The sequence below is a fragment of the Cygnus atratus genome, chromosome 30 (genome assembly GCF_013377495.2).
Source record: "Cygnus atratus isolate AKBS03 ecotype Queensland, Australia chromosome 30, CAtr_DNAZoo_HiC_assembly, whole genome shotgun sequence".
Lineage (NCBI taxonomy): Eukaryota > Metazoa > Chordata > Aves > Anseriformes > Anatidae > Cygnus > Cygnus atratus.
Window position 1 is genome coordinate 110,069 of NC_066391.1, and position 14,883 is coordinate 124,951.

At 56.7% G+C, this 14,883-nt stretch overlaps 1 protein-coding gene across 1 annotated transcript; it reads left to right on the top strand.

Annotated features, from left to right (window-relative positions):
- Positions 1–6,599: 6,599 nt before the first annotated feature.
- Positions 6,600–14,485, top strand: LOC118261675 (uncharacterized). Its single transcript, XM_050716012.1, has 14 exons — positions 6,600–6,732; positions 7,157–7,325; positions 8,029–8,121; positions 8,564–8,714; positions 8,895–9,049; positions 9,441–9,588; positions 9,894–10,033; positions 10,482–10,658; positions 10,909–11,064; positions 12,059–12,160; positions 12,530–12,632; positions 12,811–12,870; positions 13,501–13,603; positions 14,386–14,485. The coding sequence occupies exons 7-14, from the start codon at positions 9,980–9,982 to the stop codon at positions 14,483–14,485; spliced, it is 855 nt and encodes a 284-aa protein (XP_050571969.1). The 5' UTR covers positions 6,600–6,732; positions 7,157–7,325; positions 8,029–8,121; positions 8,564–8,714; positions 8,895–9,049; positions 9,441–9,588; positions 9,894–9,979.
- The last annotated feature ends 398 nt before the right edge of the window (positions 14,486–14,883 follow it).

The window sequence follows — 14,883 nt, forward strand, 5'->3', positions numbered from 1 at the left end:
GGTACGATTTTGGAAATGTCTGTGCTATTACTGTAGCACCGGGAGATGTTGGTTCCGGACTTAGAGGGTCAACTGGATCTTTCATTGATTTTCCTTTCCCTTTTACTGACTGTTTTTTCCTTTTTTTTTCCCCCTTTTACTAACTGTTCACAAACAATGGTCAGTCAATTGTGTAATCAGCCTCTAGGCCTTTGTTTATAACACGAACACAAAAGGTGGGTGCGTTCTGGGTCTGTAGCTCAGTGTGCACCTGTGTAGGGGTATTTCACACTGCTCCTGGAGTTGGCCTGACTAAACCTCTTTTGGGTTGTGTGGTTCTGGAGGCAGCGATGCATATCCTGCTTACTGCTACACATCTTCCTGGGTGCCACCAGCATACGAGGGGCAGTTGGAGGCACGGGTCTCCATAAACATGATTGGATCATGAATAGGGATGCCAGATTTGATTCCCACCACTGGTGGTCAGAATTTGGGAGGAGTCCCTTTTACTGTCATGAGGAATTCAGAGCACACTCCATGGACCAGGGACTGGCTTGTTTCCTCTAGGGCCATCACCATGGAACAGAGAAGGAATGGCTTGTTGGAATAAAGTTGATTAAAGGGAGGATAAATTGGACCATTTCAAGGTACTCCACTCCCCCCAGGTGGAGGGGTTTTGATGATTAGCCCATCTAATCATGGCTCCCCACAACAAATGGGAAGAATTGGGGGTTGCTGTTTCCAGAGTAATACCTGGTCCAAAATTTATACTTCCTACATTTGTATCAGTAACCATGAAAATGTAAGATCCATCGTTCCAAGCATCGGAACACAAATTAATGATGAAAATGCCCAGCAGTTTCTTAAATTGTTGGGAGACATTTATTTTGGTGGAGGTAAAATTACTTGTCTTTAATTTCATTTCATAGAACCGTAACATAATAGAATCATTCAGGTTGGAAAAGACCTCTAAGATCATCTAGTCCAACATTTAACCTAGTACCAAAATCCACCACTAAACCATGCTACTCAGTTCTTCAGCACAAGAAAGACGTGGACCTGATAAAGCGGGTCCAGAGAAGGGCCACAAAGATGATCAGAGGCCTGGAGCACCTCTCCTGTGAAGAAAGGCTGAGAGAGCTGGGGATGTTCAGCCTGGACAATAGAAGGCTCCAGGGAGACCTCATCACAGTCTGAATAGCTAAAAGGGGCTTATAGAAAAGGATGGAAAAGGACACTTTACTCAGGTAGATAAAGACAGGAAAAGGAAGAAAGGTCTTAAACTAAAAGAGGATAGATTTAGATAAGACATGAGGAGGAAATTCTTCATTATTCAGGTATACGCAAAGGATAAACCTAATTATGACCCTAAAAAAAAAGTACGTTGCCAATTTCTCCCAAAGTGCTCCCAACGGAAGCCTTTGGGTACACCTGAACTCCCTTGGGGAGCCTTTATGCAACCCCACACACAACAGGACTCTGCGCCTTGCCTCCTTCCAAACTGGAACTGCCCTGCGTGGCACATGCTCTCACTGTACCTGACAAATCCCCCCACACACACTCCCTCTCTGCCTGACCGTGACCAATCCTGAAAGGCCCCTTCCGCTGCAACAACTTAGAAGCACGTACCCTTGCCCTATGTGTCCATTCACAACCCCAGCTTACCTTGGCAATGCTGGGAGGCAGATTCCATCCTCAACAAGGAACGCCAAGGCTAGCCAGGACGTTGCTTCAGGCACAAGGCTCCTCTTCACCTGCAGAAGCAAAGTGCCATCAGGCACCGGCACGCCAGCTAAACTTCTTCCAATGCAATACCCTTCTCAGAAGCAAAACAGTAGTCAACTGACCTGCTCTGCTACTCAAGCAGATAGAACACCGCTGGACAACTCCCTGCCGCCCCCTGCCAACCACCCCCCACCACACACAGTATTTGCCCTTGACTTAACTCTCAGGGGTCTGAATCCATCCTCAGTGTGGACCACAGAGGCTAACTAGGATGTTGACAGTTTCTTCTTCATCCGCTGAAAAGAGGAGTCACCCAGAGGTGGACCAATAGACTACCAAATGAAAAATCATGCCCATTTTCCAACTTTTCTCCACTCATCTTCCCTATCGAGGTTTAGCACTTCCATTCGCCATGCCGAGCCAAGGTCATGTGGATTAGACCAAGGAGAAAGAACAGACAAACGTGACAATCCACCAAACAGCCTATACCCACTCCTCTTCTTTCCTCCCCTACCCCAGTGGCCAAGAAGCCCCAGACCCACGTCCCCCAGCCCAGTAGGCACCTACTACTACATAGGTTGCTTTACTCTGAAAGATCCTACTAGCTGTTACCTCAAAAAGACGTGCTTACCTCTCTTAACTTGGAAACGCATCAGCCCATACACTCTGACACACCTAAAGAACCCTGCACCTGGCTGAAGGAAAAACAAAGCACTTACCCCAAAGAGCAGCTCAGGCAGAGAGAGCTCTCTGATGGGACACCTGCGGCTTATATACCATTAGGCCCCACCTGGAACCCAACCTGGGAAAGAGGAGGGGCAAAGCAAAAAATAAAAAATAAGAAAAATAAAAAATAAAATAGAAATCAAGCAGGATGAGCAGCAGCTGTGTTGTTTTTCTTTATCTGGCTTAGCTCAACAGCGTACAAATCACAGCACAGAGAACTGGGCTGTTTCTAGAAGCAACAATTCCCGTGCTTTTGCTTCGGCTTTGAACATTGAAAGGACAATATGACCAAACAAGTAACTGAAACTATTTCAACCGGAATTAGATCAAACCTTCCTTTACATAGGCAAAAATAATCTAGGAGCATAACAGATTACACGCCAAAAAAAAAAATTAAGAACACTCTCAAGAACACTGGAGGCCTCCTGTGGTCCTTCCCTGCACTGTAGATCCTCCGCAGGTCTACCAGGGCCACCCAGTGCCCTCTAGCTCCCCCGGAAACCTCCCAGTGACCCCCAGTTTCCTCTAGGATCCCCTAGAGGCCTCCCAGGGTACTCTAGGGTGCCCTACGAGCAATCTCTTGAATAAGATAGATAGGGTACCATTAGGGTTGTTTGGCAAGAGAGAAGGCGCAGAGTCCTGTTGCGTGTGGGGTTGTGTAAAGGCTCCCCAAGGGACTTCAGGTGTACCCAAAGGCTTCCGTTGGGAGCACTTTTTGAGGGGAGAAATTGGCGCCATACTTGTTTTTTAGGGTCCTAATTAAGGTTAGGGTTTACGATTATGTAAAGGGTAATATCTGGGTAAATATGACAACCCTCACCCCTCCCCACCTACCCCCCAAATGTACAGCTCCTGCAGGACGTACGTGCAGGAGGAGCAGGCAAAGAAAGGCTAATTTAATTAAGTTCTACTTTGGGCACCGTGTTCCTTCTTCAGCCTCGATTTTGTGGCTAGAACTGAGTCTTATCGCGTCAGGCCGATACAACAATTTATCAATTTCAGCAATCCCTTCAGCCTGCTATGTTACATACATTCTGTTTTATACTCGTTGTTTCAAAGAGAAGAGAGAAGCCACAAAAAGCACGATGTCTGTTAAGGTTGAGTCAATCTTCAACGTTGACCCTCGTGGACGGGGACAGGCAGGGCTCCGCAGTGTGCTGAAGGGTGTTCCCCGGGGCTATGGGACACGCTGGATGGCAAGAGACACGAGAGCAAACGGGGGCCTCGGCATACCCTGAGAGGAGCCTGGTGCCCCTGTGCCCCGTGCAGGGGACACCCGGCCCTCCCTGGCTCGGCAGCGGGTCACAGCAGGGCCCTTTGTGACATGGTCTGGCCACACCCCACTGCTCTGTATCAAAGCCAGAGCAGCCAGCCCCGGCCACCCAGTGTCCGGCATGGCTGTGACGGGACAGGGCAGGAGCACGAGGCTGCAGAGCAGTCCCCGAGCATAGCCCGCGTCTTCAAGCAGCGCCGAGCCATTTCCCTGAGATTGCCTCTTCTCTGCCCTCACCCCGCAGGATGAAGGCGAGACGATCCCCCAGACGCCCCAGGCTGGCCTGGGTGGAGGCCAGGGCTCCTCAGTGGAAAAGATCTCCAGATGAACAGCATGAGGAGTGCACCATGGAGCTGATGATGAACGGTGAGCGAGGGCCCCCGTCCAGGCGAGCAGGGCTGGGGCTGGTGAGCGGGGGGGGCAGCAAGAACACCCTGCTCAGTGTCAGGACCCCTTTACCCGGCACGCTGGCAGTGGGGTCCTGTGCTTGGGGGCATGATAGTGCCTGAAGGCCGGGACTGCTCTGGGCCTGGAGCTGGCCCCAGCTCAGCCTCCCCCAGAGTGGAGACAGCGGAGGGGACCCAGCTCCTGCTCCAGGCGTGGGCAGCGAGAGGCCTCTTGGCTGGCAGGAGGCAGCGGTGCTGTGGGATGGGGACCTTTTCTGCCTCTGCAAGCGAATTCTGAAGCCTGGCGCACTCGGGGCTTTCCCCACAACCCCGTGCTCAGGCATGGCAGCCCAGCCCCCGGGCACTCTCCAGCCCTGACACCCCCAGGGAGGTTGTGCCAGGGGAGCAAGCGCGGGGCTGGAGGGAGGCCAGAGCTCCTTCCTCTCCTCCCTCCTGCCTTTGGCCACCCTCTACAACCCTCCTTCTTCTGCTGTGTTCTTAGAAGCTGGCAGGTTAGCTGTCTACAAAAGAGAAGAGGAGAGCGTGTACTTCATTCTGTTGTTTGTCAGCAGCACACAACAGGTAGCTGTGGCCTTGCCCTGGTGGCTGTGCCTGTGTCTCCTGAGAGTCGCGCAGCTCTGCTGCCAGGATGCTGGAGGGCTGCTGGCTAGGCAGAGCTGCTGCCCTCCATGGAGCCCCGCACAGCCCTGAGCCCCTCGAGGCTTTGGTCCTGCTGCCGGCCATGGGTCCCCCCTCTCACACTCCCTGTTGGTCTCTCTGTCGCCCGGCTGCCAGGATGAAGACCTGAAGATGCAGTTCCTAAGGAGCATCAGCAACCTGTGCAGAACTGCCAAAGACAGGGGCCTGTGGCGCGGCCTCAGTGTCTTCTGCAACAAATATGAGCTGGCAGAGCATATTAAGGTGATGGGACACCCCCTGGTGGCTCTGGGAGGGGTGCAAGGGCAAGCTGTGGGGACAGGCCTCTCGAGGGGTTTGGCGGGGGCAAAACGTTGTGCGGACATTCAGCTGCCCCTGACGGACTTGGGGACATTGAGAAGCCCCGCCAGTGGAGACCTCAGCAGCAGGGAGGTGGCAGGGCGGCCCTCTGGGTGCCACAGCTGCGTGGAGGCACTGGGGCTCCACTGGCCCTTCTGACCTGTACCAGCTCTGCTGGTGCTGCCGACCTGTGCCGCCAGATGCCAGGTCCCATCCCGGTTGTGCTCTGCAGGTGCTGCTGGAAGAGGAGCCCTTGGAACATCTGCGCACAGAGGTGCGGCAGCAGGCCATGCTCGCACTCGGCAACTTGAGGTACCTGCCCAGCCCCCGGTCTGGCCCTGGGCCTGGCTTCGAGGCTTCCCCTGTCTAGGCAGGAGCCTGGCAGTGCCATGCACAGGGCCGCTGCTCTCCAACCCTCGGGGCTTCTGGAATGTGGAAGGCAGTCCCCATCCCAGGGACCAAGGCCCCGCAGCGCTGTGTCCTCCTCCCTGAGGCCCTGAGGCACTGCTCCCAGCACCGTGACAACGAGGCCCCTTGCTTTCTTTGCAGCTATGTAAAGTCAGTGCTGGATGGCAAGTAAGAACAGCATCATGTATGTGTGCTTCAATAGCGTCTTCTTGCATCCTTCACAAGAGGATGTGAAGGGCCCGAACCTTATACGCTACTTCAAGGTATGCTCTGGGTGAGCTATTGGAACACCCATCCCTCTGGGTTGATCCCTGGCTGCTCTGTGCTGAGGGACCAGTGGAGACCCAAGGCAGGGCAGAGGCTCAGCTTTGCTTTCCCACCCTCATCCCTTCTTGCCCTTCCCTGGGATCTGGCCACAGGCTGCTCTGCACACAGCAGCTTTTTCTGCCCCAAGCCTCTCCCTGGGCATGGCCAGGCAGTATGCGTGTCCTCCCCTGGCAGTCGGCATTCAGATCCTTCTCCTGGCAGAGAGAGAGGGACTGGAGATCCGCTGCCAGCCCTTTGTTTTCCTTGCAGACCCTGGACGCCATGGACCGCATGCTGAAGTTGTTCATAAAAAATTCTCCCACCACCGGCTTCTGGGAGCTGCAGAACATCTTGCAGGTCTGCCACTTGCCAAGAGTGGTGGTCACAGGGGCGCTTCCTCACCCTGAGGAATTCAGCATCCACTCCGGAATGTACAGACCCTACTTCAGTGCCACGCACAGGCAGCATAGTGCAGGAAGGGTGCCCACCTCCCCCTTGGGGGAACCGGGGGCTGCCAACTGAGGTCTTCTGGCAGCCCAGTATCCCCTGGCTGCAGACCTTTCCCCTCCACAGACTCCTCCTGTGTCATAGAAAAAGCCTTGCCCGTGGCACTCCTGGGCTTTCTTTGCATCAGCGCAGTGGCAGGAATTTGACCCCTCTTCCGAGGCACTGCACTGGTCACCGCCTGGTGCTGCTGCTTGTCCACTGCCTCCCTGTCCGTGGTGCTTTCCTCCCGAGATCTGAATGGTGCGGGAGCCCAGCACTGATGCTCCTGCTTTAGCGGGCATCAGCTCCCAGGGCAGACGAGCAATTTCTCCCCTCACAGATTCTGCTGCCCTTTGCCAACTCCCACAGCGAAGAGCTATTTGCGAGAGGGCTGTGGGGAGGATCACGAAGCTGACCAGCTGGCTAGCCGCAAGCTTCTCACCGCAGGTAAGGAGCCACGCACCCCTCCAGCCAGCCCACCTCCCCTTCCCCGCAGACCGCATCAGCCCGCAGCTCAGGGGTGCTTCCGAGGCAAGCCCGGCTACAGGTTAGGGCCCTCAGCTAGGGCTCAGCCCTGAAGCAAGGGCCTTCATCCCTCCTTTTCCCATGGACCCCGAGTGGGGGATGTTCCCCGTCCCTGAGAGAACTCTCAGGAGCCAGCTCTGCCCCCCGTCCTGTGCAGGACTGAAGTGCGCAGGGAGCATGGTGGGAGAGACCAGGCGTGGCCAAGGCTGCTGCTCTGGGAGCGGGGCCGGCAAGGCCTTGCAGAGCTCTGACACACCTGGGACCCAGCCCTGGGCAGACTCTTGGCTCCAGGACTTTGGCCCCAGCTGCCTCCCACAGCACTTCCCTCTCTCTCTCCCTTGCCCAGATCCACAGCATCTCTGGAGGACACAAGGACAGATACACAGAGTGCAATATGCCAGTCCTGGACAGTTGGTGGGACGGCTCCTCCTTTGCCACACTTGCAAGAAACTGGCAGCTAAGATGGGAGGCTTTGGATGCTCTTCATTACCTCTTCCGATTCATCCGGAAAAACAGTAAGAGAAGCTGTGTTGGGCTGCCCTCCCCTCCAGACACAGGCACTGCCTGATGCACTTGCTTGTTTTCCTAAGTAGTGCCACGGATCATTCTTGTAGAGAGGCTACCTCTAGAGTGGTCTTCCTAGAGAGAGGAAGACTTCATTTCACTTCCTCTCCTTGAGCGGGGAGGTTTTAAAGGACAGGCTGCCACCGCGATGCCACCAGCACTGCCTCACCTCTGCTCCTGACCCATATGCTCTCTCCCAGACTGTTGGTGTCCCATTTATCCAAGCTGCTCCTTCACGAAGGAGACGACCCCCCCGCCCCATCTTCCCCACCTCCCCTGAAGATCTTGTATCCCTGCGCTACAGCGCTCCAGCCATGCAAGCCATCCCCCACACCTCGGTTAGTCCAATAGCGTTTTAGTTGTGTGATTGCATGCAGGGCTCTCATGCCTTTGAGCGTCCCAGGCCGGGAGCATTTGCGTGCGTACACCTGAGGCACGTGCCACTCCTTGCTCTCTTGAGATCTCTGTTGTTCCCATCACCTGTCCACCTTTGCTTTACATCTCTGTCCAACACTTCCGCCCTGGACTCTGCATCATATCCTCCCTCCTCAGCCATTCCTACTCAAAAGCTCTTTTTCACCAGTTGGTAAGCCTCTTAACAAAAGTGGCTTGTCCTTGTGAATCTTCTTTTGTCCCCTCCACTGTCCTGTTTAGGAAGCACAGCACCAGAAGATACTCAAGAGCCTCAAGAAGAAGCCAGAGGCCGTGTTCTGGCTTCCTTCACCCACTACCACTGACATTGCCATGGTAATGAGTTCCTCCCTTGCTGGCACACCTGTCCCATCAGCAGCAGGAGACTTGTGGGAGCACAGGGCTCCAGCATCAGTGCGGCTGGCGTGGCCTCACTCTTCCTGGCCCGAGCGTTCCTGCTGTCCCTGAGTAGGACCTCTCCATAGGCGGTACTCCAGCCTCACAGCAGCAGTTCCTCCTGGCCCTCCTGGCCACCAGCAAGCCCTGGATATCTGCAGGGCCAGCACACTGGGCCCATGCCTCCAACCCTAGTCCCTCACCCTGAGGGCTCTTCTCAGCCCCCACCACGCAGGGACTGCAGCCCCTGCTTCCTGCTTTCCTGTGGGCACTGCTGCCAGCACGGCCAGGCATCTGTCTTCAGAGCTGCTCTCACCGCTCAGTTCTGCAGCACCGTCAGGGCACTTGGTGTGACGTGTCTTACGTCCCTTCCTCCTTGTAGAACTTCGGACAATACCTCCGGCCGTCTCAGAGGACAGACGTCATCCTCATGGCCATTGAAGCCCTGAGAGACTCCAGCATATATGACAAGCAGGGAGGCCAGCAGTGTGTTGGACATGGCCATCCAAGACTCTGCCTCCTGGCTGACCGATGTAAGTGGCCTGTAGTTGGACTGCCCTGCCCGTTAGCCCATTTCAGGCCCCGGTTCCTCCCTCCCAAATCCAGCCCTCTCAGGCACCTCAGGCCATCTGAAGCCATCAGAGAGTGATGGGAAGGGCAGTTGTGTCAGTAGTAGCTGCAAATATGGCTGCACTCAACTTTTTCCTCTCCAGGTGCCAAAGATCATGAGATGCATCTACGGAAGCGTGGAGTGCATCAGCACGGCATCAGCCCGGCAGAGTCTGGACATACTCATCCTCTGGCTGACCAACCAGTGGCCAAAGAAGGTGGTCAGGAGCCTGCTGAAGATCTCGCCATCATCTGACAGGTACTGGCATGACAACCTTAAGGGCTTCTTGTATGGGAGGGGAGGGGACAGGAGACTTTCTGCCTGACAGATCCACAGAAAACTCCACGATACGTTGACAGAGCAGGGCCCTCCATGCCGCCATGCTTCCCAGCCACGGTTCATTGGCCACAGCCAGGGCAGCCAGAGCTGACCAGGCCAGCCAGGATCCCCGCCACCACGCTCCCTGCCTGCCCCACAGTGAATGTCATCTCTGCCCTCTCCTGCTTGCCCAGCCAGGGCTCTCAGGGCACCCCAAGTGAGGGGGGCGGCGGGGCCAGGGCTGCAGGACAGCCTGGGGCCTGCGGGGCCTGTGCAGGCCATGGCGCTGTGGCGGAGTGTGCCCTGCTGACTGAGTGCTCTGTCCTCGCAGCGCTGCCCTGGCCATGTGGGAAGCAATGTTTTCCCAGAACCAGACTATGGAGAAGGTCCTGAGGGAGATACTTGACGTGCTCCAGGACCAGCAGCTGCGCAGGCTCTCTGGCTTCATCACAGATGACAACTGCATCTGTCACTTGGCGGTGAGTTACCGGACGAGGCCTTGCTCCTCTTCAGGGCCGTGTGTGTGCCTCTGCCCGTCTACCCCCAAACTGGCAGCTCCTCCAGGACGTACGTGCAGGAGGAGCAGGCAAAGAAAGGCTGCTGGGTGCTGCCAGGCACAGGGCACTCAGGGGCCCTGCGGCCCTCCACAGCCACGGCTGCCCCAGGACAGGCTGCCTGGCCCCGGTCCGGTGCCCCTGGCCTGAGCCGCCAGGAGAGCCAGGAGCTGCACGGTGCCTGCAGCCCTGCAGGCTCTGACAGTCTCTCAATGCTGTGTTCATTTCAGCTGCTGGCCCACGCAGAGACGTTGGACAAGAGGACTTGGACGCCGTGTGCCATCTCCAGAGGCTCTTGAAGCATCCCAGCCTAGTGATGCACTCACTGGTGCTCCGCGTTCTCCTCCCAGTGTCAGAGAGACCTGTAATGGTGAGCAGGGCACACTTAAGTGAAGGCCGGTGCGCCTGTGTCCTGAAGGTATCATGGCCTACTCACGGCCAGCTGGGAGGTCTCTGCTCTGCCTGCAGCTCTGTGGCGCAGAAGAAATGATCAAGGAATGATCTGGCCATGGAGGGGCCCAGCAGCTCTCTGGGGAGCTTTCCATGCATGCAGGGTTACCAAGCCATGTACCTTTTGGGGCTGGTCCGAAAAGGGGACACAGAGCCTTTGCTCAGCTGCCCTCCTTTTCCTACCCTTGCTCCCGTCACATACGCAACGGGTGCCCATGGCCATTGCCTGTCTGGTGGCTGCTTCCCGGTGCAATTCTCGTGCTGCCTCTCCACAAGCAAGATGGGAGCCTGGTGCTCTGGCACCACAGGGTTTTGGCCAGGGTGGCCTTTCATTGTTTCTCCAAAAGGAAACTCTGTCCTTCATACAGGCAAGACAAATTCCAGTCCTGCTGCCAGGCATCATGGAGGGCCTGCAGGCTGCCAAGGCTGACACCAAGATGAAGGCCCTGCTTCTCATCGGAAACGTGATGGGTCATGTGAAGAGGAAGCAGGCCAGCTCCATCGCTCTGCAAGTGGCTGGGGAGATCCTGCCACTGTTTAATGACGTAAGGCTGCTGCGGGACCTGAGCCCACAAATGGGCACTCCAATGACAGCTGCCCCCCGTGACGGAGACCTATGACGTTCCCTCTAGTGGGGCTGTGTCCTTTCGCTGTGGCTACAGATCTGGCCGCAGCTCCTTTGAGCAGACTCTGATTTCTGAAGCACCTCCATTCACATCAGCCGCCCTAACGCCCCTGCTCACCGCGGGCAGGGAGCACCTCTTGCTGAAGTCTTCCTCTCCTCCTCCCTACCAGGAGTGCAGCCAGGTGCAAGAGCTCTCCATCTGCCTCTACAACAAAGTGATGCAGGTTGTGTTATGGTGCCACAAGAGACAGATGAAGAAGATCGTGCGGAGGGGCCTGCTCCCACTCTTTTTTCACCTGAGTGACCAGACCCAGAGCGTGGCCAAGGTCCGTATGTCACACCTGACTAGAGGGACTAGCATACTGACACCACAGGGGTTGCCTGGGCATCCAGGGCCAGGGCTGAAAGCAATCGGGCACTTGGAACGTGTGTCCCCTTGGGGTGCAACCGCCTGTGTCATGGAGAATGGGGGCAGAGCTCCCCTCCTTTCTTATGCCAGGCCCATACAATAGTTCCTTCTCCTCCCTCTGGGCCTCCTGCTGCACAGAAGGACAGAGAAGCGGGGTCCCCTCCAGCGCTGTTCCCTCCAGTCGGCCCTCCTCCTCCTCCAGTGCAGCACCTAGGAAGAGTCCCTGAAGACCCAGTGCTAGCAGGGGCTCAGAAGCAGGGCACAGACACTTCCCAGACGTGCCCTACCTGTCCCAACAGGGCTCAGCAGCAGCAGCAGCCGCCCATGGCCTCCAAAGCCTGTGCTCATGAGGCCCTCAAGGCTTCCTTGTTGTCCCTGCAGCTGTCAGAGGCCGGGTCTTTGAGCCCCAATGCCTGCCTCTCAAGGGCAGGATCAGCATGCCCTCAGAGAGCTTGGTCCGTGCAGAGGGGTGCAGCACGCCCAAGGGCTGAGTGCCAGCTTGCTGCCCAGCCCGGAGAGGGGAGAGTGGTGGGAAGGGAGGTGCAGTCGCAGGGGCCCCATCCCTGCAGCCTGGGCTCAAAGCTCTGCCACCCGCAGCCTGGGAACAAAGGAGATGCAGCAGACCCCGATGGGGAGCCAAGCGCCGTGCTGGGGGATGCCCAGGGGAGGTGCTGCTGGCTCCAGGCTGCCCCACTCTCTCGGGAACTACAGCCCTCACTGCCTGCAGCTGAAGGCCCATGCCTCCTGTGCCCTTCAGCTGCTGAGCCCTGCCAAACGCAGTTCACACTCACCCCCCACTGCATTACCCCACCACGGGCTGGGAAAGGCTTGCAGCCCTGCCGAGAGGTGGGGGCTGCCAGGTCCCCTTCCCTGGGCTGTGGTGCCATCCCTCAGCCTCTGCTGCTCTGCAGGCCTCCGTGGAAGCCCTTGTCACCGCTGCAGCGTTCCTGAAGCGGGAAGAGCTCAAGCGCCTGGCCCAGACAGAGCAGACCTGGAGGATCGCAGAGTGCTTGGTAAAGACAACGCCCTGGTCCCAGCTCGATAATCCTGCCCAGCTTCCCCAGAGCACGCCGCCTAAAGCCGCATCCTTGCTCCCTCCCCTCCAGCACAGAGCCCAGAGTGCTCCTCTGCAGGCCCCTCTCCCCTCCCCGTCCCCTGGAAGCTGAAGGAGCCCCTGGCCCACCTGGGTCTCAGCAGCAGGACGGAGGGGGCTGAGCACCCGCCAGCCCCCTTGGCCAGCGGCTCTCTCCAAACCTCAGCCCCACAGGGCTGGTGGCTGGGAGATGGGAATGGCCTGAGGGGAAGGGGGGGTGTTGGCAGGAGGGGGTGGTCTGTCCAGCTGGGCAGGGTCTGCAAGCCCCGTAACCTTGTGCTCTCTCCAGCTCGTGCAGGACAAGAGAATGGTGGAGGAATACCTGCAGCAGAGCCTGCCGTACCTGCAGCACACTCAGGTCACCTTGCGGGAGGCAGCCGTGAGGTTCATCGGTGAGCCACAGCCCCCGGGGTCCCTCTTTCGGCAGCCTTTGGCAGCCCCCGCTGCTGCAGTGCCCAGAGAGTCCCCCCCACCCCGGACTGGGTCCCCAGGGGCCCCGTGCCACCCCGTGCCCATGCAAGTGGGCCTGGGGGGCACCTTGCAGGGTTCTGACAGGAGCTTTGTGCCTAGGCCTTGCCGCGCAGCACTGCAAGGACCAGAGCGAGAGGAAGATCCACGAAATCTGCAGCGGTGAGTGAGGGCAGCGGGGTGTGGGTCCACGACTGGTGGGGCAGGGGGCATTCACCTTTCTCAGAGGGAAGGGAGAAAGTTTGTACGGCCAAAAGCTCAGTTGGGGTTGAAGCTGGCGAGTAGCGGGGTGGATAAGAAAAAGGGCTTTTTCGGAGTATGTTCACAGCAAAACACTGCTGTCTACAACTTCCTTGTGATGGGGAGCAGAGAGGGAGGTGCTGATCTCTTCTCTCTGGTGACCGGTGATAGGAGGCGAGGGAGGGGCTTAAAGCCGGGTCAGGGGATGTTCAGATGGGATTTTGGGGAAAAGTTCCTCCCTGAGAGGGTGGTCGGGCACTGAAGCAGGCTCCCCAGGCAAGCAGGCGTGGTGCCCAAGCTCGTGGGTGTTCAAGAAGCATTTGGACAAAGCTGTTAGATACGTGGTCCTGTGCTGCCCAGCGTGCAGCCAGGAGTTGGGCTCAATGATCCCTTCCAACACAGGAGAGTTAATGATTCTCCGACTCTAACCCCTTGGTCCCTCCTTCTCTTCCCAGTAAGTGACAGGTGGTGAGGTGGCAGGGTCTGGAGGGGCTGCCCGCGGTCTCTGCAGACAGGTGGGTTTCATTTCTGCTCTGTTTCTCTCCGTTGCAGTCCTCCAGCCCTTGCAGAACGATGAGGAGCTCTCTGTTGTCTCTCTGGCAACTCAGACCATCTTCATCCTGAGACATCCAAGGATGCAGCCAACATCAAGATGGTGCCTGTGGGCACTGTGCTGCTGGCCCTCCTAAACCAGGGAGAGGCAGAAACCTACAAACGCCTGCATTCAATTAAAACTCCAACAACATGTGCAGTGCCATGATATTCTTTGCATGGTGTGCTGAGCATTCCAGCCTCTGCCGTGGTGGGCAGCTGTAAGGGTTTTAGGTGGTGTGGTGGGGAATGGGTTAGGAGGGGTGACTTGCGGAAAATGGACTCCACAATCAATGAGATTGTAAAGTAGGTATGTTTATTCAATGCTGGGCGGCATGGGGGGCAGTCCCGCCAAAGTCGTGCGCACCTGATGCGGTGACTTGCCTTGGTTATATGCAGCAAAGAGTTACATGTGCATGAAGTTTCACAGAGCGCCTATACATATTCATAACCCGTCCCTGCTTCCTATTAAAATTAGTTCCAAGGAGTCATTTCCGTAAACTCCGCCCATCTGCGCTTGCGCAGTGCCTCCTGGTGGTGGTCGTCGGGGGTCGTGGGGATGAGGATTGATGACTCTTCCTCGTCACCGCTAGTTGACCTCTTGTCTTTGCGCAGACTCAGTTGCTCCTTGGCTCTTGTCCATCTGCAGGACCAGTTTCTACCAGTTTCTTAAGACAGGCTCACGCTCTTATTAGGAGACTGACCGTGGTAAGGGGCCCAAGGCTTCTTGCTTTAGTTAATTTGCACAACGCGCCATAGTTAGCAAAGACACTAAGTGGCATCCTAGTTTAATGCCATCAGCACTCTATCTCTACCTGATAAGATTCTCCCAACTCCCTCTCTCAGTGGAATACGGTCGAGGAGGAGGTCTCTCTCTCCCTGTCTTGATGGGGAGTACAGCAAAGATCAAAGCACGGTGGTGAACTCCACCTGCATGAATCCTTGATAAACAGGCGCAAAGAGCAGGGTCAGTGAATCTGTGGTACGGGCCGAGCTCAGCGGTGTGTGCCTCCCCACTTGTGTACCTCTGCGCAGGTGCTGCCTGGGGGATCCCTTGGTTGGTGAGGTAATGAAAATAAACAGTGGTAGCGGCAGTGCTGTAGGAATGGCCTCGGTGAGAGGGGACCAGGAGATGCCCCGTGTCAGATAAGGCCAGTTCCAGCTGGCTCCAAAAGCAACCACTGGCCAAAGCTGGACCAGTGAGTGATGCTGCTGGTGCCTGTGTGACAGCGTATCTAAGAGCGGAAAACAAAAAAACAACAACAACAAAAACCACTATGCATCAGTCGCGAGATGAGCGAGCGAGAAACAGTGAGAGAAGAGCCCTGTAGCCAGCACGGTGAG